General features: G+C 33.4%; 3 protein-coding genes across 8 annotated transcripts; 2 read left to right on the top strand and 1 right to left on the bottom strand.

The window, feature by feature from the left end:
* Positions 1–286: 286 nt before the first annotated feature.
* LOC133699214 (gibberellin 2-beta-dioxygenase-like) lies at positions 287–2,308 on the top strand. The gene is made up of 3 exons (XM_062122377.1): positions 287–951; positions 1,193–1,541; positions 1,943–2,308. Exons 1-3 carry the CDS (start codon positions 554–556, stop codon positions 2,192–2,194), a joined length of 999 nt encoding a protein of 332 aa, XP_061978361.1. The 5' UTR covers positions 287–553; the 3' UTR covers positions 2,195–2,308.
* An 11,449-nt stretch (positions 2,309–13,757) lies between these two features.
* On the top strand, positions 13,758–20,910 carry LOC133699492 (uncharacterized). Its single transcript, XM_062122743.1, has 11 exons — positions 13,758–14,003; positions 14,113–14,301; positions 14,382–14,440; positions 14,787–14,852; positions 14,990–15,097; positions 15,606–15,672; positions 16,607–16,691; positions 18,053–18,213; positions 18,639–18,740; positions 19,568–19,790; positions 20,561–20,910. The coding sequence occupies exons 1-11, from the start codon at positions 13,965–13,967 to the stop codon at positions 20,692–20,694; spliced, it is 1,233 nt and encodes a 410-aa protein (XP_061978727.1). The 5' UTR covers positions 13,758–13,964; the 3' UTR covers positions 20,695–20,910.
* A 1,242-nt stretch (positions 20,911–22,152) lies between these two features.
* LOC133699493 (glycolate oxidase-like) lies at positions 22,153–27,088 on the bottom strand. 6 transcript variants are annotated; one of them, XM_062122746.1, is made up of 12 exons: positions 26,790–27,088; positions 25,752–25,928; positions 25,460–25,584; positions 24,977–25,023; positions 24,733–24,810; positions 24,260–24,384; positions 24,035–24,101; positions 23,874–23,936; positions 23,708–23,777; positions 23,453–23,553; positions 23,054–23,158; positions 22,153–22,637 (listed from the first exon to the last, which is right to left on the bottom strand). In XM_062122746.1, the coding sequence occupies exons 2-12, from the start codon at positions 25,889–25,891 to the stop codon at positions 22,452–22,454; spliced, it is 1,107 nt and encodes a 368-aa protein (XP_061978730.1). In that variant the 5' UTR covers positions 25,892–25,928; positions 26,790–27,088; the 3' UTR covers positions 22,153–22,451. The 6 variants fall into 6 exon arrangements, with proteins under 6 accessions (XP_061978730.1, XP_061978731.1, XP_061978729.1 ...); XM_062122747.1 differs by having other exon boundaries at positions 26,781–27,087; XM_062122745.1 differs by having other exon boundaries at positions 26,761–26,791.

Genomic DNA, 27,088 nt, shown 5'->3' with positions numbered 1-27,088 from the left:
ATAATCATTTTATTTATCATACAAGAATTTCTGAATCGTCAATATTTGGCGACAAGTAAAATAAATTCTTTGCTTGTTACGCGATGAACAGAATTTCAGCTTCTCTATTTTATGCTCGATACTGTGGGGACTCTGACTCGGATAAACATGAGACCCTACACGCATCAACCCTCTTCTTTCTTTTTCTTTTTTCTTTTTTATGTTTTTCCCCCCCTACGAAACGAAGTTATCTATATTTTCATTCCCAGCTCTAAAATAGAAAAAAAAAATGTAAGCATTTTCTTTCCCTCGGTAGCCTAAATGCCAAGCAGACACACAGAGCCAGATGGCTGCTCATTATAGATAGTAACGTTTCTGTCCCTCCTTCCCCCCATCTCACACGCACCCCCTCTCTCTCTCTCTCTGTCATGCATTAGCTTCCTCGCCCATTCGCCCATTTATAGCCATCAGTCCCACCAGCCTCTCTAGTACCTCACCAAGCCAAATTCTTCTCTTCCTTCTGCAGTCTCTTATCTTGCTTGTCTTTTTAGTGTGGAGAAACTAATAACAAGCCATGGTAGTACTTTCCCAACTAGCTCTAGAACCTTTCTCAGTTATCAAAACATGCAAGCCTATAGGCTTGTTTTCCGAGATACCCGTTATAGACTTGACAGACCCTCATGCCAAGACTCTCATAATCAAGGCATGTGAAGAGTTTGGATTCTTCAAGCTGGTAAATCATGGAGTTCCAATGGAAGTCATGACCAAATTGGAAGCTCTTGCTACCAACTTCTTTAACCTCCCCCAGCCTGAGAAAGACAAGGCTGGACCTCCTAACCCTTTTGGCTACGGAAACAAGAAAATTGGCCCTAATGGTGATGTTGGTTGGGTTGAATATCTCCTCCTTAACACCAACCCTCAAATCTCCTCCCAAAAAACGTCCATTTTTCAGGAAAACCCACAGATTTTCCGGTAAATATATTATACAAGACAGCACCACCCTGTTGCTTAATTTTCTTGCTTTCTTTTCGTGCCTCCTGTTAAACAGGATAAGCTTTTAAAGTACTACATAAAATCCTGAATTATGCTGTTTGTTAAGATTTTATTATATTTAGCATGATAAACAAATTACGGTACTATATATTCTTGTTACTGCTAGCTAGTAAATATTGAAGTTTGGTATTTTCATTTTTTATTTGTGGGAATGGTGTAGCTCTGCTGTTGAAGATTACATACTGGCAGTGAAGAGAATGGCTTTTGAAGTATTGGAATTGATGGCTGATGGGCTGGAGATTGAGTCAAGGAATGTGTTCAGTAGGCTGTTGAGGGATGATAAGAGTGATTCATGTTTCAGGCTAAACCACTACCCACCATGCTCAGAGCTGCAAGCATTGAGTGGTGGAAATTTGATTGGGTTTGGCGAGCACACAGACCCACAGATAATATCTGTTCTAAGATCTAACAACACAAGTGGCCTGCAAATTTGTCTGAAAGAGGGAACTTGGGTTTCAGTCCCCCCTGATCAGACCTCTTTTTTCATCAATGTTGGTGATGCCTTGCAGGTCTGTTTACTTTCTGTTTTTATTCTTTTCTCGTAAGTATGTTTTTTTACTTGTAATTATCACCGTGTCCGTGTTTTGTATTGATGGGATCTCCCTGGACACACCCTCTCTCTCTCTCTCTCTCCACGTCCAGCTACGGCCATTTGGTTTTCCTTTTTTTTTTTTTTTCTCCTTAAATCGAATCTGGCAAATTACCAAGTAAGTTCAAAATATGCCTTTAAAACTCAATTCTATTCTTGTGGTCCCACCTAACTTACTAGCTTTTTTTTGAGAAAAAGAAGAAGAAGAAAGAATTCAGCTGTGGACACAACTCTCACGTATTTTTCTGTCCTTAAAAAGCACATGTTCACTTCAAAAGTTCTTAATTTCTTTGTTGACTAGTTTTTTGGGCTTGGACGCAGGTGATGACAAATGGAAGGTTTAGGAGTGTCAAGCACAGGGTTTTGGCTGATCCCCTGAAACCAAGGATTTCCATGATTTTCTTCGGTGGTCCACCTTTAAGTGAAAAGATAGCACCTTTACCCTCCTTAATGGCAGAAAGAGAAGGAAGCTTATACAAGGAGTTCACATGGTTTGAATACAAAAGGTCCGCATACAAGTCAAGGCTAGCTGATTACAGACTTGGGCTATTTGAGAAAACTGCAGGCCAATGATGTGGTCAATTCGTATTTTAGTAAAAATTAGGGTTTCGCGAAAACTCAAAATTAATAGGTGTGAAAACTTTACCCAGCTAGCCACAGATGGAAAGCAAATAGGCTCTTCGTTCACTCTTCTTCATGGCTTCTTACCCCTACCCCCCCCCCCCCCCCCCCTCTTTTTAACTTTCTCGTTTAAATGTATCGACAATCACTCTTTTATCATCATGTCATGATGTATAAAGTTATGCCAACTTTTCTCAGATTCCACTTCAGAACATTTCTTTTTATCCAAAACTATAAGATTTTACCAGCTGGGGGCTTCCCCACTTTTCTGGTCAGATTGCCCATTGTTATTACTTTCCACCATTATCTTAAAAAATATCCCCATCACATCAAACCATGAATAAGAAGAGTTTTGGGAAGATTGGTGTTTGACACAGTGATGGTAATCATGCTGATGCAAAGCCACAATGGGCCACCTTGACTCATGAGAAGCATGGCTCCAACTACTAGGCTATAAAACTTATGGTTCCCATTTCTATAATTCATTGTCTATCGTTCTCATTAGGAGAAGAAAAATAAAGCTAGCGCAAGGTATCATCTATCCTGACAGTTACTTGGAGGGATGAAGAGAATGAAACGGAGGAAATCTTAGCTTTCCTACCATTGCCTCTAGATAAACAAAATGTAAGAACAATCTTACTGTAGACATAAATGCTCCCAATGTAAGCACGTGATTTCCCGCTCAAAAACAGTAATAAAGTGCAAGCAAATTAATGCTAGGACGATAATTTCCGAAATGACACCATTATTTCTAATTCTGGCACTTCTGGCCAGGAGTATCATTGAAGTAGATCCATATCAAGCTCATGGTTTTCAGGGAAGCCCCCACACAAGTAAGAGGGTGCTTATTAAATTCTGAAAGGGAAAGGTCTTAAAAGATTAAAGTCGCCCTTCCAAATTGTTTGTAGTGACCATCCGAGTGCAATTCGCTATATATCTCAGTCTCGAACCTTTTTCTGACTCGACATTTCGTCACCATTAGTTCACCATCAGGAGATGGCACTTTATCTCTCATTCATATACTGCTCAAAATCATCAAATCATACATACATACATACATACATACATACATACCTGCCTACTTACATACATGCATGAGAGGACATTATGAAAGTAGCTTTCCAGTGCTGTATGTAAGACCTCTTCTGTTGTTCGGTCTCCTAACGGCGAATATCAACATAGATAATGAAGCACTTCGCTTTTGAAGTAAACAGAGGTCCATTTATGAGGTCCACGCACAACATTTAATGTCACGTTGCATCTTATGTGGTCACACAAGAATGCATTTCTAGAAGTGACAACGTTAATATTCAGTGAAATACATTCAAACTTTCAATCAAGCACTTAATTTGATGTGGATGAAAACGAGGAACTGCTTCCAGTAAATAACAGAACATCCATATCAACATTTTTTACAGCATCTCTTGCCTGTAAATATTCGGTGGTCATCGCCACAATCTCATCCCGTGAATAAGACATCTCTCTTGTTCTCCTCTTAAAAGAGAATGGATTGTGCAACCCAATATAGATGAGGAATGTCATACTAAACCACTGTCAAAACTAACACAACACTATAACACAATATCTCATTTATATCATAAATTAAATAATATCAAGCACCTATGATATATATCTCTACATAATATTAAAGAGGTATGCATGATCTCTCACCTTTTGCATATGTGCTCGTAGCTATGATATATCATGTTCATCGAAAAACCATTTCAACTCAAAACATTGAGTTATTGAGCAAGAACCTAATAAAGCGTTATGTTAACTCACTAATAATATATCTTATGTTAAAACCCTTTATATTAAAATTTGTATAGACCAACAAATATCTTGTGCTGGAAATTTTGATTAAAATAATTGTGGTTAGTAGAATTTGACCTTGTTATCGTTCGATCATTAAATCTTTATTACCATGTCAAATAACTATTTTAATGTAAAAATTGAAGTTATTGGATGAGGACTTAATTGGTACAAGGGTAATTGAACAACCACTACTAGAATATTTAAATTTATTGACAGAATTTTCTTTCGGTATTTGTAGTCTGTCAGTAATAATTTTACAGATGAATTTATTGACAAAAAAAGCCTGCCAAAAAAAACTTTACCCACTAAATTTTGTCAGTACTTTCATCACTGAATATAACATATCACCAAACAAAAAAATTGTATGTCATTTCATCAGTGTTTTGTTTTTTTCTGTCGGTATGTTTGTCAATGAATTTGATATATAACCGTCAAACTATCTGCTATTTTTTTGATAAGTAAACATTCAAACTTTCAATCAAGCACTTTGATGTGGATGAAAATGAGGAACTACTTCCAGTAAATAATAGAACATCCATATCAACATTTTTTACAACATCTCTTACCTGTAAATATCTGGTGGTCATCACCACAATCTCATCCCGTGAATAAGACATCTCTTGTTCTCCTCTTAAAAGAGAATGGATTGTGCAACGAAAGAACCTAATAATAGTTTTATGTTAACTCATTAATAATATATCTTAAGTGAAAACCTTTTATATTTAGAATTTGTATAGACCAACAAATACCTTGTGCTGGAAATTTAATTAAAATAATTGTGGTTAGTAGGATTTTAACTTGTTATTGTTCGATCAGTAAATCTTTGTTACCATGCCAAATAACTATCTTAATATAAAATTTTAAGTTCTTGAATGAGGACTTAATTGGCACAAGGGTGTCGGTATGTCCGTCAGTGAATTTGACATATAACCGTCTATTATTTTTTTGGTAAGTAAACAGTGACAGTGATATTTATAGTAATTCATTTTCAACTCTCTGGAATAACCGTTGGTAACTCTATCATTAATAATTTTAAAAAATATTTTTTAAAAAAATATTAAACATAAACAAAAGATAATTAAAAAAAATTAATCTAATATAAAATTCAAATATTTATTACAAATTTAAATATTTATAAGTTCAAATGCAATTAATCTAGAATAAAGGCGTTGGAGGAGGTGGAGGAGGAGGCGGGTCTTTGACTGGAGCATGGGGCGAATAAGAGGGAGCACATGTACCACTCATCTGTTATCTCATCTCCATTATCAATCGCCAAAGTTCGACCATCTCATAGTTGAGTTGTTCATAATCAGCAGCAATATGGGTCGTATCATCCTTAACTCGATAGTCTAAAATCATCTTGAACTCAAGAGTTTGAGTATCAGGAACTGATTGCGAGCATTCAATTGTTGAAACATTTTGGATTGTCCACAAGTCCCTGGTCATAGTGCTAGAGAGACCATATATACCTGATTTTTATTGGGTTCACCGAATGATCCTGCCTCTAACCACAAATCCAGATTGAGATCCAAATGGGTTGAAGGATCGTCACCATATTTTTTCTTCAACCATGTGTTGTTTGTTAAAAAAAGATTTGAACAACAACATACCAAAAAGTGATGAACTCGAACATCCATGAGTTGTTGCATCTTTTTTTGGCATTCATCAATTCGCAAGTGCGTTTCCACAAAAAGATCCATTGAGCTTGGTTCGCATCCAAAAACTATAGCTTGTAAGAGAAAATTATTGTTTGTTATATATATATATATAAACAAAAAATGGATGTAATTAAAAAAATATTACCATCTGCTTTCCATGTGAAACAAACAAAATGGAGTTGCTGGTGTGTGTGGTAACAAAACTGTGAACACACTGATTGTAGTTCATCACACCGAAGTGTGATCCTAGAAGCTCTCTTTCTTTTGCATATTTTTTGTTTTTCTTTTGCGCCTCATACCAAAAATCATACAACTAATATGGTACAAATAAATTATCTATTAGTAAGTGAATAATAAAATTTTATTTTGATTTCAATCTTTCCTAATTGCAGCATGATTCTTTCAAACTCTCATTGCAATAGCGTTGTTAGCTCTATCACATTCAAATTTATCCTTGTAGTTCAAATTTTTACAAGAGAAATTTCATTAATATTAATAAACTAACCAATTAACATTAAAAAATATTTAAGTTAATATTAATCTTAAACCTTCTGAACTATGCATCAATGATAAGTTTCCATTCAAGATGTTTGGAAACCTAACTTCATTGAAACAATAAAATTTCCATCGACGATTTCATCGTCGATGTTATGGTTTTGACAACCTTAATATTTGTAAACCTAATATTTACGATATTGCTTCAAATTAATTCTTCAAAAATTATTAACATGTCGATGTGAAAGGAAAACAAACTTACATTGAAAGGTTGTTCTTTCACTAAGCCTAATACTTTCGGGTAAATGGATTCCGTTGTGAAGGGATCCCTCTCGATGTGGCAGCATTGCACATGACAAGCCCATGTCGAGTGTGGCTCCCTGTGTCTTAGGTGCTTGTTATTGATCGATGTCTAACAACTCATTAAGCGCTGCTAAAAGAACTAGCTGTGATCATGTCTGTGCGACGTGCTATTGATTTTTCTTTAGGCATCTTCAAAAATTAAAGGATTAAGGTACCGTAAATCATTCCTATTTTAAAAAAAAATTGGCAGCACCTTTCTTATATGAAAGACTACCTAAATTTTTTAAACCTGCAAATATACAACAATTTAAATGGGATTGCCATAAATCAGTTGATTTTATTTCAATACATATCAATCAAATAATTTCAATTATGTTAATTTAACCAAATAATCTCCTATGAAATGTTTATAAGAGATTAATATATACACATTAAAGGATCTATAGTATCACTATTTCACATTAAAAACTATTCATTTATCCTAACTATTATCTTAGCTATTTTTATTTTTATTTATTTATGATGGCTACTATTTTGTTTATTATTTTTAAATAATTTTTATTTTTCATGAAATTAAAAACTATTTGTTAACACCAACAAATAAATTAGGTAACCACATCAATAACAAGAAATTTTTTAAAAAATCCAACAATCTATATACAATCATTAAATATAGAAAATTAAAAAAAATAATTAAAACAATTCCAATAATCTATATACAATCATTAATTAAAGAACATAAAAATTAAAAACAAATTCCAATAACATTTATACAATTATTAATAATATAAAATTTTAAAAAATAAAAATTTTCCAATAACATTTATACAATTATTAATAACGAAAAAAATTAAAAAGAATTCTGAATAACATTTATACAATTATTAAAAAAATAAAATGCAAAAACAAAACACAAAAAAATGAAAAGGAAAAAGAAGAATTTTACCTTAATGTTGAGTTTTCCTGAGCTTGAGAAGTGAAAAAAAATCCAAATAAATCATTAAATAAACACGAAAGAAAAGAAAGAAAATAAAGTAGAAAACATACTTGCACGTGTAGGAGAAGAGAATAGAAGATAATGGGTTGAGGAGAGATCTAGAAGGAGATAGAAAAGAGAAAGAAAGATAAAGATTTGGAAGGAGGAGAGAGGAAGCTGCAGAGTAAGAGAGAAGAAGAGATGTGCTCGTCGTTCTGATTTTAGAGATTCTTATCTTTTAATTTGGAGCTTTCTTACTAACGGATTTACCGAAGGTAAATTACATATTAATATTTTTTATTTTTTCCATCGGTGTTTCCATTTGTCAAATCTAATTGAAATTTTCAATGTAATAAAAAATTTTTAGAAACGCGTCAAGTAATATTGACGTGTTTTCATCTATCAATGTTATCTTAAATTCTTGATTTAATAAATAAAATTCAAAAACTTGCCACATATAACTGATGTTGTTAGCGATGATAAATGAAAATTTAATTTTTTAATTATTCTGTTGGCATTTATGTCTGTCATGTCTAATTGAAATTTTCAATTTAATCCAAAATTTTCAGAAACCTGCCAACTATCACTAACTACTTTTTTGTCCATTGGTGATTTCATCTACAAAGAATAGTAATAAGCATTGCAGGTGAAAAGTGAACAGTAATTTAGGTCTTAGAATAATACTGATGTACATTATTATCGGTGATCATCCTGTGCGTATTGAACATTAATAAATAGTGTAAGTGAGAAGCGAATTGTACCTTAACTCTCGAGAAAATACCGATAAACATTTGTCATCGGTGATCCCGTATGAATTGAATACAATGAACAATGCAATTGATAGGTGAAAAGCTCCAATGTTCTATAGAATATACTAACATTTGTCATAGATGAAATTGTCTTCTTCTTTAATTTCATCATCATCATATTCATCGCAATCTTCTATGTTCATTTCATCGCTATCATCATCTTTACCGACTTGTGTATGTTTGTTGGTTCTCAAAACATCATTTAACTCATCAACATAAACATCAATAAAAGTATTCTCAGCGACATGAAAGCATGAATTTTCTTCTAAGTCATTAGACGGAGCAACTCAATATAGATCAACAAACTCATCAAGTTGAAAGGCATCATCCCCTATAGTTAATTCATTATTGCCATCATGAACAACCTTAACATGACCTCTGAGTTTGGTTTTCACTATGAATAACCAATCAACTTTTGAATGATCCTTTCTAAAGGAATGAGTTTTGTGTAATAAAATTACTGAAATTGTTTAGTGAAAATAAAGATATAATTAGCGTTGTGTAGGTTAACCTTTGTATTAATTTCAATCAAATCATGATAGGGATCTGCTTTAATTCCTCTGTAAATGGTATCATACCAATAACATTTGAATAAAACACTTTATTCTGCTCGCTATGATATTTTAATTTAATGACCTCTTATAATTTCTCATAGTAATCAACTTTAAACTCGTTAAAAGTCAATCCTTTAACATAAACTCCATTGTTATATGTCTTTTTACCCTGACCATACTCTTCAGAATGAAACATATGTCCATTGATGAAATACCTGTTATAGCGTGTCACCGGTCTTTCAGGATCCAAACTTATTAAATTAAAAGTAACACTAGCATTCCCTTCCAATTGATAAACATGGTACATGAATTACATCTTCATCACAATTAAAGAGAAATATGTACTAAAATTAAGCACCCAAATAGCTAAGAATAATTAAACAGTCCTTACATGTGTTCTAAACATAGTTATAAAACCTGGACCGGCTTGGCGGGTCGACCAGGTGGCTGGATCTGTCTGGGTTTGCTGAAAGATCGGTCGATGCAACGACCCGGCCTAACCCGATCGGCTCGGCAGGTCAACCCATGACCTGAGTGAGACCCAGTGTTTTTTTTTTCAAATGTGGTTTTTCTCCTATACCCCTCTTTTTTTTTATTTTTATTTACTTGGTCATTAACACTTTTTAAAGCTCACTATATAAATATTAGAAAGGTGTTTTATTTTTTGAATGTGGGTTTTGATACCCTTTAGTATATATACTTTATATTTTCAAGAAAAAAGTTATGTTTTTTCAATATGGAATTTGAAACCCTTTAGTATATATACTCTATGTTCCTAAGAAAAATGTAATGTTTTTTCAATATGGGATTTGAAACCCTTTAGTATATATACTCTATGTTCCCAAGAAAAAAATTATTTTTTCAATGTGGGATTTGAAACCTTTTCGTATATATACTTTATGTTCACAAGAAAAAAGTTATAATTTTTCAATGTGGGATAAAAAACTTTTTGGTTTAAATACTTCAACTTAAAAGGATAACATAATATCTTTTTAATGTAGGATTTGAAGCCTTTTAGTAAATATACTCTATCTTTACAAGAAAAAAGTTATGTTTTTTCAATGTAGGATTTGAAACCCATTAGAATATATACTCCTATGTTTCCAAAAAAAAGTTATTTTTTTAATGTGGGATTCGAAGCCATTTCATATATATACTCTATGTTCACAAGAAAAAAGTTATGTTTTTTCAATGTAGGATAAAAAAAATTTTAGTTTAAATACTTCAACTTAAAAGGATAATATAATATCTTTTCAACGTGGGATTTGAAGCCCCTTAATATACTCTATATTTACAAGAAAAAAATTATGTTTTTTCTAAATTATTATGTTTTTAATTTGATCATTGAACTCTTGGAACATTGTTATTAAGTCCGATATTAGCCTTTTAAATTTTTAATTATTTCAATTTCACTCCTGATTAAACCAATTAAGCCCTTATAACTTCAATGCCCATTCAGTTTAGTACTTGGACCTTTCATCCTTGCAATTTTGACCTGAATTAACACCCAAATGTTGATATTTTTTTAATAAAGTCCCTAATTGCATTAATTATGCTAGTCCAAGTTCTTATCCCTTTCAATTTGGTCCTTAATCTTACAATTCTTGTAGTTTCAACCCAATCTTTAATATTTCTCTTCAATTAGACCCTCAATTAATATAAAATTGGAGTCCTAAACTTTGCTACCTTCTCCATGTTGATCCTCAAACTTCTAATATGTGCAGTCGTATCCCATCTTAGTCTATTTTATTCAACAAGTCCCTAAATTATATGTTCTTATGGTGTTCTAACTAGATATGAATTAAATACATGTTTGTTTATAACTTTAGAAATATATTTTTTTTTATTTTTTTATTTTTTTAAGAAAAATATTTTTTACGCGAACATAAAAAATTTTGAGTGTTACAAAATGGGACTATGACAATGAATATTGAAATAAAAAGGCACAAACTAAATCATATCAACTAAATATATACTTGGCTAGTGACGAATTATGCCACTGTCTATAGCATTCATTTCCAACAAGATTCATATCTACCAAAATAAGTAAATAAATTAGTTAATTAAATTTTTTAAAAAATCATATCATTCCCACGGTGATTGCTAGTATGGAAATCCTCAAAAAGAAACCCATTATGGTTTTTATCTCCATGGAGTCCTTGCAAAAGTTTCCATTTGAATTGAATCCGAAAGTATTAGAAAAACTATTTGGAAATTTAGGATTTGAGTAGAAATGAAATTATTTCAACACTATTTATCCAATTCTATAACTAATTAAAATTAGGTGTTTTTTTTATATATAAATTTTGTAAATTGCAAAAAGGTGTGATTTGCTTTATAATTGACTCATTGAAAATTAATCTCTAACCCCATTCTCTTCCCTCCCTCTTGCAACATGTTTTTCAGGGACGAGGACAAGTTGGGTACGTAAAAGTTGTGTTTTCACTATCTCAAATGAATTCCACAGTTTTAAAACCTATTAAAAAAATTCAGTTAGCAAATAACATACAACTAGTTATAAACTAATTATTTGACTCATGTTATTGGATAAATTATTTTGGCAAAAATAATAAAAATGCAATCTTTTCTAACGTGTTTTTTTATATAAAAAAATTATAATTATAAATCGAAAAGCTTATATGTCTATTTAATTAAATAAATTGAAAACTATATGTGCCAATAAATATAAATAAAAGTGTTAATATATTTATTTGACTCACCTCATTATAGGTCAAATAATTTTTTATAATGCAAAAGAATAAAGATTTAGGTATTATTAACATATTTTTTGATATTGAGTAAAACATATAATTATGAATAAAAAAATTAATGCTTACATATAATAAAATAAAGTGAAAATTATATATGTTAATAAAAAAGTGTCAGATCTCATGTTAGTTTTTAAAGTAGTAGAAAAATGGGATAATGTTACCATTGTTATAGTGAAACACCTTTTTCTTTTAGTCTTAGTACTAGATTTGGCCCTGCGCTGTTGTTGTGTTGTTTGTTGTAGAAAAAAAATGCACAAGAAGCAAGATGGAAATGAGAAAGGGGAGAAGAAGGTCAATGTCAGGTCATAAATTAAATATTATCAATGGACTTATGGATGAAATAAATTTATCGGTCATTCTATTAGTAAAAAATGTCATGTCACCGTATGATTTGTCTTTTTGAATTCCACTATAATTCTGTCAGTAATTCTATCAGTATATACTGATAGATTATTTTCGTCGGTATATCCACTGATGAATTTTATTGTTGGGTTAATTCTGTTGGTAAAACCTTTGATAAAAGTTATATGTCATTGTACTTTTTTGGCTTTTTTTATTTTTTTTCCCACTACAGTTTCCTCGGTAAACACCGATAGAATGTTTTTGTCGGTGTTTACCATGGGATATAGTGATGGAATATTTCTATCGGTGTATACTGAAGTATATAGCGATGAAGAAATCCGCAATCCACCAACAAAAAAAATTTCATTGGTGTTTCTAGTTGTATTTGTTAAATTTCTAGCAATGTTAACATCTAAAACAACTTCATAGCAATTTATACATTTCAATTCCTATATTGCATAAACTCTAACTACTCATGCAACACATTCTCAATTTGAAATAGAACAAGATAACTCACCGCTTAACTATCACGAAATCAAAGATGGGGGGTGTAAGAGCACAAGTTTTTCTCTTCTCTTCTACCTTCTCCTCTGACCCGTCACTTCCAATAGAGGAATGAATCCCTTGATATATATATATATATATATATATATATATATATTCTATTTCCTTGTTTTAATAACTTAATATGATCTTTAGTAATGGTGCATGTATGTTTTGTTGGGTTTTTCCTTTCGTTTTCTCAATTTCTTCTCTCCTTTCTTACTGCAAGCATTCGGCCATGGAGTAAAATGGAGGCTTTTCCTCTTCTTCTTTTTTTCCTTTTTTCTTCTATTTATATATTTCAACTCTTCTTGTATTATACGAAGTCCCCCAAATTTCTTATACCTGTACTTTATCCCTTCCTCAACTTCCACCTCTTTCTTTACTTTTTCAATTACAATCTAGTCCCTCCCCGTCACTTAGAAGGACCAATTCTCAATTTAATTTAAAATTTTCCACTATGTACATTTTCTTTTTCCTTTTAAACTATTTTTCAAGCATGCAGGTTAATTCATCTATCACATATTTCTTTTTTAGAAGGACAAAAAGGTAATTAATGAATAAGAAAATGTAAGTGAAACTATATGGATTTTCCTTTTGATTTTAGTTGTTTTTGTTATAATAATTTTTCAAAAAAAAGAAGTGTATAGAAACAAAGAAGGAAAAATTTCATAAACAAATTATAAAAAAATAAAACTAAGAATAAAATGAATGATATAAATAGAAAAAGTATAGAGTGATAAATGTTCTAAATGTAAAAAATATAAAATAATAATTTTCTTTAAAAAAAGGTAAAGTAGAAAAAGGAAAACAAATACAGAAAAACAAAGATAAAAAAAAAGGGTGATAAATAGACCAAATATAAAGCTATAAATATGTCAATTATAAAATAAAAAAGGAAAACAATCTAAGCAAATATTTTTTATAATAAAATTACATATTTACCACCACTACAATACTCATTACACTTACAAAATTTATAATTATAGAAAAGCATTATTTTTTTAGTTTATGTATAATAATTAGCTGTAAATTATATTTTTCATCATATTTCTCAATTTGGTAAACAAGGTCCTATGAAAAAAGAAAGAAAAAGGAAGAAGCTTTGTCAAGTTTTTCCTATATTGGTCAAAATTTGTTTATTCAATTCAATTAAATTAAATTGTAAATAAAATGAGATGGATTTCTGTTTAGGTATAGGCTATATTTTCTTACAATTAAGTTCAATAGGATGAAATCGGAACGAGATGGGTTAATTTCGGAGATTTCCAAAAAAATAAAAAATATTAAATAAAAAAATTAAAAAAAATCTTGTAAATGTTACTACTACTGCATTGAAGTTAAACCGCAATAAGCAGAGGCTCAGAAAGGAGAGAAGATTTTTTTTTTTTTTTCCTGCTAGACAGATCTCTCTGTCTCTATATCTCCATATCTGGTGTTTCTCAATCAGTAAGTAATGGCCGATGAACCTTCTATCACTCGCTGGTCTTTTCAGGTGCCACTCCACTCCGCCTTCATCATCATCATCACTTAAGAATATAATCAGATCAATGTTAATTTCAAAGTTGTTAAGAATTTTAAGTTACTAATGTGTGTGTGTTCAGGATTTTAAAACATTTTATGATGGTAAGTTTGGGAGAAAAAAGGCAGCAGCGGCAGCGGCAGCAGCAGCAGAAGCAGAAGCAGCATCGGATTCGCAGCAAAACGGTCAAACAACAGTAGTAGCATCGAATGGAAATGGTCATGTCAATAATTCTTCAGATATGGCCATTTATGAGCAGTACAGAAACCAAGTATTGCCTTTTATTTTTAGATTTTTTAAAGCTATTTTTTGCAATATGTCAACAATGAATTTGTTGTAATGTGATTTCAGTATCGGAACTCAACAACACATTCGAACGGAGTTTTGTCTAATGGAGTTAATGAAAGACCGTAAGTGAAGTGATTGGGTTTTCAATTATTTATTTAGTTATTTATGGTGCTTGATGATTCTTGGGAAAGACTAACAGATCTTATGCCTTTGCATGTTAAAGATATGATATATTGGCAATGTGGCTGTGCAATTATTTTGCTGAAATGTTTCCATTTAACAGACTCTCATGTAGAACTAAATGAATTGGCAAAGAAGTTTTAATTTTCTTAAAGTTATCTTATTTGACCTTTGAGCTCTGCAATTAATGTTGGACAGGCTAAAATCATTGTTACTTTAATGTTTGCAAGAACTAGCTAACTGCCTTTTGCCTCGAGAATTCACTGATTTTTTGTTTTTCATTTCCAGGAAGAAGTCTTTGCTTCCTGCTTTTGATTCTGCTGAAACACGTGCATTGGCCGAGAATTTATGCAGGTAATTGATTCTGTTGCAAGTGTTGCATTAGATAGTTGGTACATCTTATGTTTGTATTGTCTGGGTGTCCATGATTTTACGTTTTGACTTCAATACTCTGAATGTTTAGACCATGCATTTTGTTTTATTTTGTACAGGGACATCATTCGCGGGAGTCCAGATGTTAAGTGGGAAAGCATTAAGGGGCTGGAGAATGCAAAACGTTTACTGAAAGAAGCAGTAGTAATGCCGATAAAATATCCCAAGTAGGTCATGCTAATGAAAACTTTTGTTCACTTCATTAGAGTAACACACAAATTTATCTTAAGCCAGCCTTATTTTGTGATGAATTTGTCGATTCCCCGTTATACGGTGGAAAGAAATTTCAAAATTCCACCATTCTTCTTATATGGCACATGCCTTGAGAATTTTCTTGTCTGTCTCTGTTTTCAAAGGGTGATATAGATAATTACCGATGTCTGAGCTATTGCTAAAGTTACTTCAAATTTAAGACTAGCTAGCTAATATTGTATGAAACTTAAACTCTTATTTAGCATGCTATAGAAGTATGATTTTGATGCTCTTCAGATTTAAGGAATTTTGTGGGCAACCTCTAATAGTGCTTATGTATCTGATTTAATGTGTTTGCCTGTTTGGTAGACTTCCATCGCAGAAATGTGTATTTGTTAACATTCTATCAATGTGCTTTACCACTATCTGATTTAGGTCTTTGAAGTTTACATCTCACAGTTAACCTGCCTTCTCCTTTAACAGATACTTCACTGGTCTTCTGTCGCCATGGAAAGGCATTCTTCTTTTTGGCCCTCCAGGGACAGGAAAGGTTTGTGAACTTTTTATTTATTGTTTATAGTGCTATTTGATCTTGTATTTCATTTAAAAATAGATTCCATTCCCTTTATAGAATTCTTGTCTTCTATTTCTCTTCTTAAAATATTTTTAGAGATGCGCATATAGTTTTCTTTCTGGTTTTTATTTGTGCGTGTGTTGGGGTGTGGGGTTGAGTTTTTTCATATGAGGATGTTGAACAGGTAGTTATATTGAAACTTGGATTACTTTTGCAGGTTTTTTCCTTCTTTTTTTCCATATTAAATGTATGGGTTGTAAACCGTAATGATTTAGATGCAACAGAAAAACTTTTTCATTTATTTTCTGTTAGAAAAAATGCGAAAAATTTGGAAAGACCGTGTCCTATGCTGTCATTTTCCTGATCAACATAGTATATTGAAATTTGGATGAAAGTTGGCATATGGTAAAGGAAATCTTTTTATGGCATATAAAGAATCTAGGAAAGGAATTTGGGGATCATTATTCATGTAAAATGAAGTATAAAGGCAATAGTATGTACATCTCCCATTGACTGGATGCAAAGTGCCCCATATGATGAGTCGAGGTCATTCATGAGAAGAACAGTTTGGATTTCCATTGCATGTACTTTTACATGACAATGCTGCAATGGTGCTCCTCGCTCCCCACCCTCAACCTCCATTCAGCCTCTCTTATGAACTCTTCTCTCTTGTGTGAGTTGTCTGATTAGGTCCTATCATGTGTTTATGGAAATTTGTTTGTCAAGACATGTCTTTGGAATTGAAATGTTGTATTTTGTCCAATGATATATTTGAAGGGTCCATGATTCAAGAGAGAAAAATTCTAGGTTAATAAGAAAATGGTTTGTCATATCTTGCTGGTTCTTGAGCTTTCTTTTTTCTTTTTATGATATTTTTATTGTTATATAAGTTTTGATATTTATGTTTTAGACAATGCTTGCGAAGGCGGTTGCTACAGAGTGCAAAACCACATTTTTCAATATTTCAGCATCTTCAGTGGTTAGCAAGTGGCGGGGTATGTTTGGGAACTTTTTTATCATGTTGTTTAGAATCTGAAATATATCAAGTATTTTGTATGGAGAAATAAAGTATGATTAACTTTCTTTTGACGTGACTACTGATTATATAAGTTCCTAGGCCTTTGAGGATAAATATTATCAACATATTAATGGATGTTATTCTTGTCATGTATGCAATACCTGTGAAAATTACATTTGGTTGAGCAATCTGATTATGTATTTGGGGTTTTATAAGTGATGAAAGGATGATCTTTTCTATCCGTAGCTACATTACAATGAATTGATGGATTTGTTTGGGCTTCAGCTCTAGATGGAATCCAGTCTTACTGTTCAGCAGTTGCATGCCACCTCTATTTCCCTGCAGGTGTCATCTATACGATAATTAGACATTGCCATGTTTTGGATTAGTTATCCTGATTTTATCTTTGGCATGAAAAAATGTATTGATTAGTAATCCTGATTTTATTGTTGTCATTAAAAATGGGAATGAGTGCCAGTTTCTGGTGAAGTACTGATAAGGCATCAAACTAAATGAAGTTGTAAGACTTGTGAAGGCACCAAGGATTGCTGTTCTTCACTTCTTTAGGAATTATGAAATAAGTTCTGAACTGGTTTTGGGTGAATTTAATGAATCTCTGTCGTATAGGTTTTTTTCCCCTAACTCCTGTATGGTGTTGTTAGAAGAAATGTTCAACAGAAACTAATTCACAGGAAAAAAGAAATTCCAGGTGATAGAATGAATCTGTCCTACATGGTCCCCCACCGCCCCCCACCCCCACCCCCACCCCCACCCCCACCCCCCCCACCCCAAAACTCCAGTGTGGTGGTTTTAGAACAAATGGTCATCAGAAACTAATTGACAGAAAAAGGAAATCCAGGTGATAGGCTTAAATCTTTCAGATTAAAAGAGGAAGTTGGTAAAGATTGCAGAAACTCATGGATGAAAGCCACATGATAGATATAAATTGAGAAAGTCACATAAGTTTTTCTAGGCTGGTGGTTGCATCTGTCTGTGCTTTCATGATATGATGGTGGTAGATAAGAAAGCCAAATTGTTGTCTTATTTGGATAGTCTTTATTTTGTGACCTAGGTTTTCTCCAGGAAAAAATACCAAAATATTTCTATTTGCATTTTATAGTTGTAATTTTACATCGCATTGAAGTGAAGCCAACTGCTACCCAATTTTCAGTTTTTGTTGTTCTTCTTGTTATCAAACAACTAATCTTTGAGGGAGAGAAAGGGAGTAGAGAAAATCTCAAATATTCAGTATAAGTTATTTTTTCCCCTGAATTGCAAGCTATTCACTGTCATCATACTGAAAGTGAATCAGAAACGTAAATTTTGTACACATTGCAGGTGATTCAGAGAAGTTAATAAAGGTGTTATTTGAGCTTGCTAGGCACCATGCACCATCAACTATATTTCTTGATGAAATTGATGCTATTATCAGTCAACGTGGTGAAGCTCGCAGTGAGCATGAAGCAAGTAGGCGTTTGAAGACCGAACTGCTCATACAGGTGATGTTTGTTTCCTTAAAGCATAGTGTTTTGTTCACGCATATGCACCTGCTTGTGAGTGCATAGACACCTCTATATTTTTTTGTGCATGAATGTTTCTAATCAATATGGCATTATTCTGTGTTGTGCCCTTTTGAGCTCCCATTCCAAGCACTGGCACAGGTGTTGTTAATGTCATTTCATGGTGGTTCTGTCTTGCATCAGTTCCCTTACCAGTGTTCTGATTCCCTTAATTCTAAATCGTATTTACCAGCATTATTCTGATGGATTTTGTCAGGTGCTGCATTTGAAAATTCAGCATTTCACTTCTTACATTGCATGTTATGTCAAATTCTGCTCTCAATTTATATCTCAATTTGGAAATGAAATGATTTATGGTTTCTGCTGCTGTTCTGCATAAATTGATCAATTTGATTAGATTGCAGATGGATGGTTTGACTCGCACAAACGAGCTTGTTTTTGTTTTGGCAGCGACTAATCTCCCTTGGGAGTTGGATGCAGCTATGCTCCGGCGTCTTGAGAAGCGAGTATCCTTTGATATTTTCTGCTAAAGTGCTAAGCTTACTAAATAGTGAACAGAGTTAGATCTACAACTATTTTTGGATGGCAAACTACACTAATTAAAGCCTGCCTTTAGACAGTATGTGCTCTTGTGAGTTGAGAGTTGCTCCTTATTACAATTTAAAGGCGTAGGTTTGCACCACACCCCTGTTCTTGGTTTAAAAGATATAGGTAGTTCTACCTCACAAAACAGAGATATGTCGAAGCTTACAAGTTATTGGCACCACCTTTTGTAGTTTTTAGAATAAATTTTTATTTGATCTGTATGTTTTTGGTGAAATAATTTGCTAATTCCTTTGGTTTAAGAAACCCAATATTGAGTCCTTGTATTTTCATAATTGTTTGCAACTTGGTCCTTGTATTGGTTTTTCATGACAATTTAATTGTTTTTTTTCCTTAAATGTCCTTGGTTTCTAATCAAAATTTCCAATCTATCTAGTACATGCAAAATAAAAAATGCATTTAAAACGGACAATTTATAAATTTAAAAAATAATTAGTAGTCCAACTTTGGTCAAGGGACTAGCTTATGATTTGCACAACTAGGACTAACTTCAATATCACCAGAAACACAGGGACTAAATTACAATTCACTTTATTTTTTAGTGTTGGCTTGCTGTGGCTTGATATAAATCATGCCAGGATTGGTGGATATTTCATCTCTAACCTTTTCCCTCTTGTTCTCATTGTTATTTAGCTGTTGCACATCTTTAGTCGAAAACAAAGGAACAAAACATGTCACCAACGTTTGGTCTATCATTTAAATAGTTTTCTGTTGACCAATTAAAACTAAGATTCTTGTACCCCTTCCAGAACCAGAAGCTAGAGCAGCCATGTTTGAAGAACTCCTGCCATCACAGCCTGATGAGGAGAAGCTTCCTTATGATTTGTTGGTGGAAAGAACAGAAGGTTTTTCTGGTTCAGATATTCGGCTATTATGCAAAGAGGCTGCCATGCAACCATTGAGACGCATAATGACTCTCCTTGAAGACACAGAGGAAGTAGTGCCTGAGGATGGTAAGTGATTTCTCGCATGCATTATCTTAAATGACATTCAGAAAATGCTTAAATGAATTCTAACAAATTGAAAATAACTATGAGTTCTTGTATCCCATAGGGGGAATATATAAAAGGGCGGTGCCCTTCTTGAGCATGACTTTTCTTACCTAAACAGATCATTTTTCTCTGCTGTTTCCATCCCTGTCTGTATTGCCAACTAGCTAACTCGTGTCATTTCTTATGAGACACTGACCTTCCCTATTACCTATCATTCTGAAGCACGGCTGCTTTAAAGGTGTGAGATGGGAATAATTAATTTTTCTTTTCTTTGGCAAGTCTGTGTGGAGCCCTAGTGAAATTCCACTGAGATATATTTCTCCTCCATGAAAGGGAAAGTCCAACGTTTTGGAAAAAGAATGCTGTCAACTCCTCTTTTCTTTTCAATTTCCTTTTCATTTTCAGTTCTAGGTAACCTATGCAGTGTCATCCATACCATTTTCCAGGGAAGAAAGAGAGTGCGATGAACAAAGAACTGACACCATGATTCTGTATATAAAGAAATGTTCAGCTTCTCCTTTTTGCTTTTCTTTCCTTAACACATATATATTACCATGGTTGATACGAACACCTGATATTGTTCATATCTGGTTCCATAGCGCTTAACATTTTCAACCACCTTTTTTAAGAGAACACATTCTGTATTGTTGAGTACTCTTTTTTCGCTTGCGAAATCTGTATGCCCAATTAATTTATCATCATACATCAACTGAATAGTTGTGAGCCTGCAGAGTTGCCGAAAGTTGGGCCAATCAGACCTGAGGATATAGAGACGGCTTTGAAGAACACAAGGCCATCTGCTCATCTCCACGCCCATCGCTATGACAAATTCAATGCTGATTACGGCAGTCAGATACTCCAATGAAGGCATGCATTGTTAATCATTCTTCTAAATAGCTACCTGTAATGTTTCTGGATTTCTTGTTTTCTCTCATTAGTATCACCATTGTTAAACTTGATGTGGTCAGGGACGCAGGAGTTGTCAGCAGTTCTTATTTTTTGGATTAACATTTAATATTGTTTTCAATTAGCTTCCAAATTGGTCAATAAACCATGTTGCAGGCAGCCTTTGGACTATCAAGGACAGATGCTTGTGTTATGTAGTAGTTTCATGAGAGGTTTGGTTTCAGTTGATTGGCGAATCTGACTGGGTTTTCAGCCACAGATGCTGTTTTTTTACTTATCTGGTTAGAAAATAATATATAAATGAGATCTCAAAATATAATTTATATTATTCTTTAACAAACCTAATCTGAATCATGGGTGGATCATGGGTGGACAGACAGCCGAGTTCTAAGGATATTTATCCATGTTACAAAGCAGCCTATGGTTGCAATGAGAAAGTTTAAACCAACGGAGAAGGACACCAAATGTCAAAATGCGGACTTAAAATCTAAGGTAATGGCTAAAATATTTTATTGCAATTAACAATTTTAGTTCCTTCATAATTAAGAATTATTGTTGTGGTATGTTCAAAGTTACTGTTTTTGATGGTGAGGAACAAGCATTTATCACTTTATTTGAGAAGACGAGATTTAACTACATGTGGAGTGCCGAAGTTCATAAAATCTACTCAACAAGTATGTTTGAAGTATAAAACGCTAAATGTTGTCTACTCTTTCTTTGATCAGGATAGAAAAGAAAAACAATGAATTTATCGCGTAAGAAATGAAAGAGATGGAGAAGGACCCGGCTAATACAATTGATAGTGATGAGCAATCTATAAGATAAAGAAAGAGAATTAAAAAGAAAAAACATAATATTTTCTATTTCAATTGAATTAATTAAACTTATAGGTTTTATTTTTTTAATTCTCAACCTTTTATAGAAAATTAAATACCTTCAAAACATGGTTATTTTTTTTAAAAAAATATCACAATATAAAAAGCAAGTTTCAATAAAAAAAAAATACCTTTAAAAACTTTATGTGACTATGAACAAAAATTAATTAAAAAATACTCTTAAACAAAATTATTTTAAAAGATGAAAGCCAGCATGCTCCCATGTGCCCTTATTTTTTGTAAGATCATTTGATCCTTTTAAAAAATAAAAAATGGACTTCAAATGGTAGCCAAAATAGGTCTATAATGAAACCAAAACCAAATCCAAGTGTAAGCCAAGAAATGAGGAGCAAGATACTTCAAAATAGTATCACTACTCTTCAGGTAGAGAAATGCATGGAGCTATCAAATAAAATACATGATGCTCCTTGTCATTGCCAACAAGCTCAGGCAAAGCCAAGGAGGGTTATCTCATTCCTATTAGATGACGAAGTTAATGCCGCGTCCTTGATGTTTTGTTCTCAAAGATGCTGTGTCCCAGATGAAAAGACTAAGAAACTTAATGATTAAAAATAAAAATAAAAAGCCAGGAAACTGTTACAGCTTGAAAGCAAGACAACACTGCTCGGTTATTCAGTTCTTCTCAAAGGACTGAGCTGCATTAAAGCAAAATCGCGATCTGAGAAAATAAAAGACAGGGAAAGCAGTGTTCAGTCATGGATATTAATGTATCCAATGTTATTACACAAGTTCAACTGCTTCAACTACTAATTAACCATTTCACTCTCAGGCTTGAGCTTTTCACTTCTCCATTTCGATGTGCTGCTAGGTGCGAACCACCTTATAACTTTGGCACAACTCGGGGAGGGTCCCAGTCTGCCACGATGTGGTTGCGACTAATCTCCTTTAGCGAACGGCAACCATTTAAAGCCATCGTCAGCTCAAACTCATCACGAAGCATCTGAAGTACCTTCCTAACTCCAGCTTCGCCATCAGCGGCCAATGAGAATACAACTGGCCTTCCAATCTGAAGTTGAACAAAAAAACAGGAGATTGTTTTCAATGCTCCACGACTTGCACACAAACTTATTACGAAGCTAGGAGAATCATGGTAGACCTCAATATAAAGTTCAGTGCTTGAATTTGATATTTTCTCCAATATTTAAGTCTGTGAAATGGATTAAAGATCAACCAATTCTTATAGAATAGGCTAGTGCTGAAAATGTTTCACAAGAATGATCATTAGTTATCTAGGAGAAGTTTTGTTTATTCATTTTTTCTTCAGATTGTTATGTAGGAGAAGTTAAACAGAGCTAAATGAACACATTAATTTTATTCAAGTGTTATGTTCAATTAATCTTTTGTTATTTCCTGTTTTCTCACAACTATGACAAACACTTTCTTGTTTTTGCGTACTGGCCATTGCAATATCAATGCACTTACAAATATTCCAGATGCTCCAAGGGCCATTGCCTTGAAAACATCTGTTCCGCGCCGAACTCCACCATCAAGAAAAACAGGAACACGGCCTTGTACAGCTTTGACAACCTGAATATCACATCAATGAAGTTATTAAAGCAGATTACTATCACTTAAATTTTTTACAAAATATACATTCCAATAGATGTTTATGTAATGTATGGGTATACATGATGGCAAAAGGTATACAGAGTAACTTTGACTTCAATCCTGGACTAAATCAACAAGATGCACATGGCAAAAGTTTCTTGAACTTGGAAGAAAAGGAAAATTTACAGGTTGACAACTTAAAAAGCCAGTGAACTTTCTTGAGATTGCCAAAATGCACCAGAGATATGCCATGATCATTAAAAGCACACGTACCTCTTCCAAGGCTATAATAGTGGAAGGAACGTAATCAAGCTGGCGTGCTCCATGATTGGAGACAATGATTCCTGCAGCCCCATTCTGTACGGCTAGCCTTGCTGCAATGAAAAAATAAAATAAAATGGAAGAGAGAAGATGGAAGAAGGTTTGGAGGCCCATAAATAGGGTTAGAGGCAAGATGAATATTTTCATTAAATCATTCATTACAGTTTAGTATTGGTGGATGGGGAAAGGATGGACTAGTTTGCTTACCATCCTCAGCAGTGAGTACACCCTTCAATAGAATCGGCAATGATGTGATTGTCTGAAGCCACTTCACATCCTGTCGAAATGGTCAATAATATTTTATTAAAGTATATCATCTCTGCAATATTACAGTCCAAGTCTGAAATCTGTAAAAATCCATACATGAACTTACCTTCCAGCTAAGTGACCGATCAATTTGTTCAGCAACATACGATGCTAGTCCAGAGTCATCAGTCTGCATGGTCAGCTCAACGATCACATTAATGAACAAATTATTAAAACAAATGGAAGTAACTAGTAGACTGAAATTAGCCAGTATTACATGTAACAAACCTTATCCATCTTGCCAAGGTCTAAGCCCTCAAAGTTCTTCAAAGTCAAATATGGTGGCATTGTAAATCTGCAAGGGTTAACATTAAAGAAAATTACATACATTCTACAAAACAGTAAACTGAATTTATTTTCTCCTTTCATTGGCATGCTTTTCATTAACCAGGATAAAAAGTCATAAAAAAGAAAGTTTCTTTCTATTTTCTATTACGCTTAAATTGAGTTAACCTGTTTTTGATATCAGCTTCCCTACGGCCAAGTCTTGGAGTATCCACAGTGAGGGCAATTGCCTTGAAACCAGCCCTCTCAGCTCTTCTTACGAGCTGGGCAACCACATTCCTGTCTTTATGCACCTGAACAGGCAATAAATGGGTTGCTGATTTGTCATAGGTATACATAGGAAAACTCATATGAAAAACAAGTAGCTTATGGAAAAAGTAGACAAATTTTGGTTGATATCATTCTGTGAAGTTACTGCATAATATTGATATCAGAGAACATCATAATATTCATTTTAATTGAGGATTTCTGGGCAACATTATTGAACTGTGAATAATCATGAGTTACTTCATAAAATATGGTTGAATAAAATTTTGAGTGAGCTAAAGCGCTGTTGGAACAAATGGGTAAATGATACGACAATGCTAGGAAGATCAACAAAGAAACTAAAAGTTGGGGGCGGGGAACCATCTCAAACTCACATAGAGTTGGAAAAATCGGACGCCTGGCCCAGTTGAAGCAACCTCCTCAACACTAGAAGTAGCCCATGAGGATAGTGTCTGAAACAGTAAAATCATGCATAAACTAGTATAGACAGTGACAGAAAAATAAATACTGATTGCCGGAATGTTTACAAAATCAAAGAAAAGTAGGCTTTTTATTGGTTCTCTAATGAAAGCCAGTACGATCAGAAAAGGCAAATTTGCAAAAGATAAAGCATCAAACCATGATTGTGTCAGCTGCTGAAGCTGCTCTAGCTGTTGCATACTCTCCTGCATAAGAATATATACTTTTGCAATCAGAAAGTATTTCTTCTTTTCTATTCATGTTGAAAAACCAGTGAAAGAAGAAAGGACAGGGGATGAGAAGAGACGAAGAAGTAATTTGTTTTTGAAGGAATCACGACAAGACATCCAATTGTTTATTGATCAGTTGAACACTAGGAGCACAGGAAATGTTGCACTATTCTCTTGAATAGCAGGGGTAAGAGCTGAGAAAATGACATTAACAAGCTATTCTAGAGGCTAAAAGGTAAGACTATTCATGTGAATGGATCAAAGTCTAGCCTCTCATTTGTATTAGTTTTATGATTTTTCCCAAAACCACTAGAAGGCAGAAGAGCTACTGAATAGTGAAATCGACTTCCACCGAGAGAATTATCTACCGTAGCAAAAACGTCTTCCAACTCCATGTAAAGAGGACATGTACCTTCTGGGTGAGCCATTTTCTGCATTGCTGTTGGCGCAATCATTATAGGCATTGAAATCTTGAAGCCCAAGACAGTTGTTGACATGTCAATCTTGCTAACATCAATAAGAATGCGTGGCCGAAATCTATTTTCAGAGGAAAAAGTGGAGAAATGAGAGAAGAACAAACAAAAAACCTCAAGTCTAGAAAGATATATATATATATATATATATAGAGAGAGAGAGAGAGAGAGAGAACAAAATGCGAGAGAGATCCTGACAGATTGATTTGTAATTGTGAAGACATGGCTTACAAAATGCGAGAGAAGGCGTTCCGGTTCTCCTCAAGTGTCCACTGGTCCTCTGCACCTGATGCATAATAGTCATAAACCATCTTGGGCAGTTTCTGCCTTGCAATTTCCTGATACTCCATAACATTTGTTATCTGATCCATCTCTTCTAACTGATTGCTTGCGCTTTCTCCGAATAATCTGATCAAATTTCACACTTGACTATGAGAATCAATGTGATTTCAAAGTGTCTTCTCATATTCAGAGAATCAAAACAAATTAACACATATCACCTTGTCAAGCCACAACGAACATTATTTGTAAATACTAAAATCATGTAAATCCACCCCGAAATGAACATCAGAGAACAAAAGTGGCATACATGAAGAAAGTTAACAAGGAAACGGGAAAAATTACAATTCTACAACAGCAGAAAGAATCTCTAGCAGGCCATATTCCATTCAATTAATTGCAGTAACACAGAAACAAAAGACCACAAATTCTCAGAACTAAAAGTCACTGTCAACCATGTACAGGTTCTTCCTTGACTGCCTTTCCAGTTATGATGCATACAAAATTGATGAATCCTCCAAGAATTCAAAAGAACATGATTCTGCAACTTCTCATAACCATATTATAGGTTATATACAATTAAAGGGAGTCCTTCAGAAAGTTCTTATGGCTTCACAGAATCCAAGGCAACATGCGATTATTATCATATTATGGAGGTTACAAACAACAGTGTTTTTTGATCAAGTTTGTAACCTGCATGCACATAACAGAACATCGAAATGCATATCCAGCGGCAATTAGAAAAGAAAAAAAAAGATTCTCGTAACTTCCCATATCGAAAAAAACACAGAGATAACATGGCGAAGGTCAAAGACAGAATTATGATCAGATAGAGATGATCATGATATTCATATCAATAAAACTAAACTAAACATTAATACAAGAAATTATCTTGACATTGGAAAGTGAAAAAATAAAAAAAAAAACAAAAACAAGAAAGAGAAATGATAGAGATGTTAACTGGTAGTTGAAAGAACAAACCTGGCCTACCTTTTCCGAACAGGAAATGGAAAGACTGCAGCTAATGTTAAGAGAGGGTGTTTCTCAAGCAGCAACCAAATAATACTTCGGTAAGATTAAATCATTGGTTTAAAACCTAGCCCGGTGGATTGGTTCTCAATCCAATTGACTCAAGTTTGAATCAATTTTGATTAAAAAAAAAAATACCCAGTCAAAACTCGACCATTAACTAGTTAAGATTTTTTAAAAAAAAATTCTTAGAGCAAATTAAGGTTAGGTTTTAAAATTAAAACCTTAATTAGTTTCAAATCCATAAATTATATCAATAA

Source organism: Populus nigra, chromosome 7 (assembly GCF_951802175.1).
Source record: "Populus nigra chromosome 7, ddPopNigr1.1, whole genome shotgun sequence".
In the NCBI taxonomy this organism is placed as follows: Eukaryota; Viridiplantae; Streptophyta; class Magnoliopsida; order Malpighiales; family Salicaceae; genus Populus; species Populus nigra.
This window is presented reverse-complemented; position numbering and strand designations above follow the sequence as displayed.

Bases quoted from the DNA above. Each gene is read 5' to 3' on its own strand.
- LOC133699214 (XM_062122377.1), top strand. From the start codon at position 554: ATGGTAGTACTTTCCCAACTAGCTCTAGAACCTTTCTCAGTTATCAAA. The intron at 952-1,192 runs GTAAATATATTA...GGAATGGTGTAG, and splicing joins GAAAACCCACAGATTTTCCG to CTCTGCTGTTGAAGATTACA. The intron at 1,542-1,942 runs GTCTGTTTACTT...GCTTGGACGCAG, and splicing joins ATGTTGGTGATGCCTTGCAG to GTGATGACAAATGGAAGGTT.
- LOC133699492 (XM_062122743.1), top strand. From the start codon at position 13,965: ATGGCCGATGAACCTTCTATCACTCGCTGGTCTTTTCAG. The intron at 14,004-14,112 runs GTGCCACTCCAC...GTGTGTGTTCAG, and splicing joins TCACTCGCTGGTCTTTTCAG to GATTTTAAAACATTTTATGA. The intron at 14,302-14,381 runs GTATTGCCTTTT...ATGTGATTTCAG, and splicing joins ATGAGCAGTACAGAAACCAA to TATCGGAACTCAACAACACA.
- LOC133699493 (XM_062122744.1), bottom strand. From the start codon at position 26,088: ATGTTCATTTCGGGGTGGATTTACATGATTTTAGTATTTACAAATAAT. The intron at 25,929-26,020 runs GTGATATGTGTT...AAATTTGATCAG, and splicing joins GTTCGTTGTGGCTTGACAAG to ATTATTCGGAGAAAGCGCAA. The intron at 24,811-24,976 runs GTTTGATGCTTT...TTACTGTTTCAG, and splicing joins CAGCAGCTGACACAATCATG to ACACTATCCTCATGGGCTAC.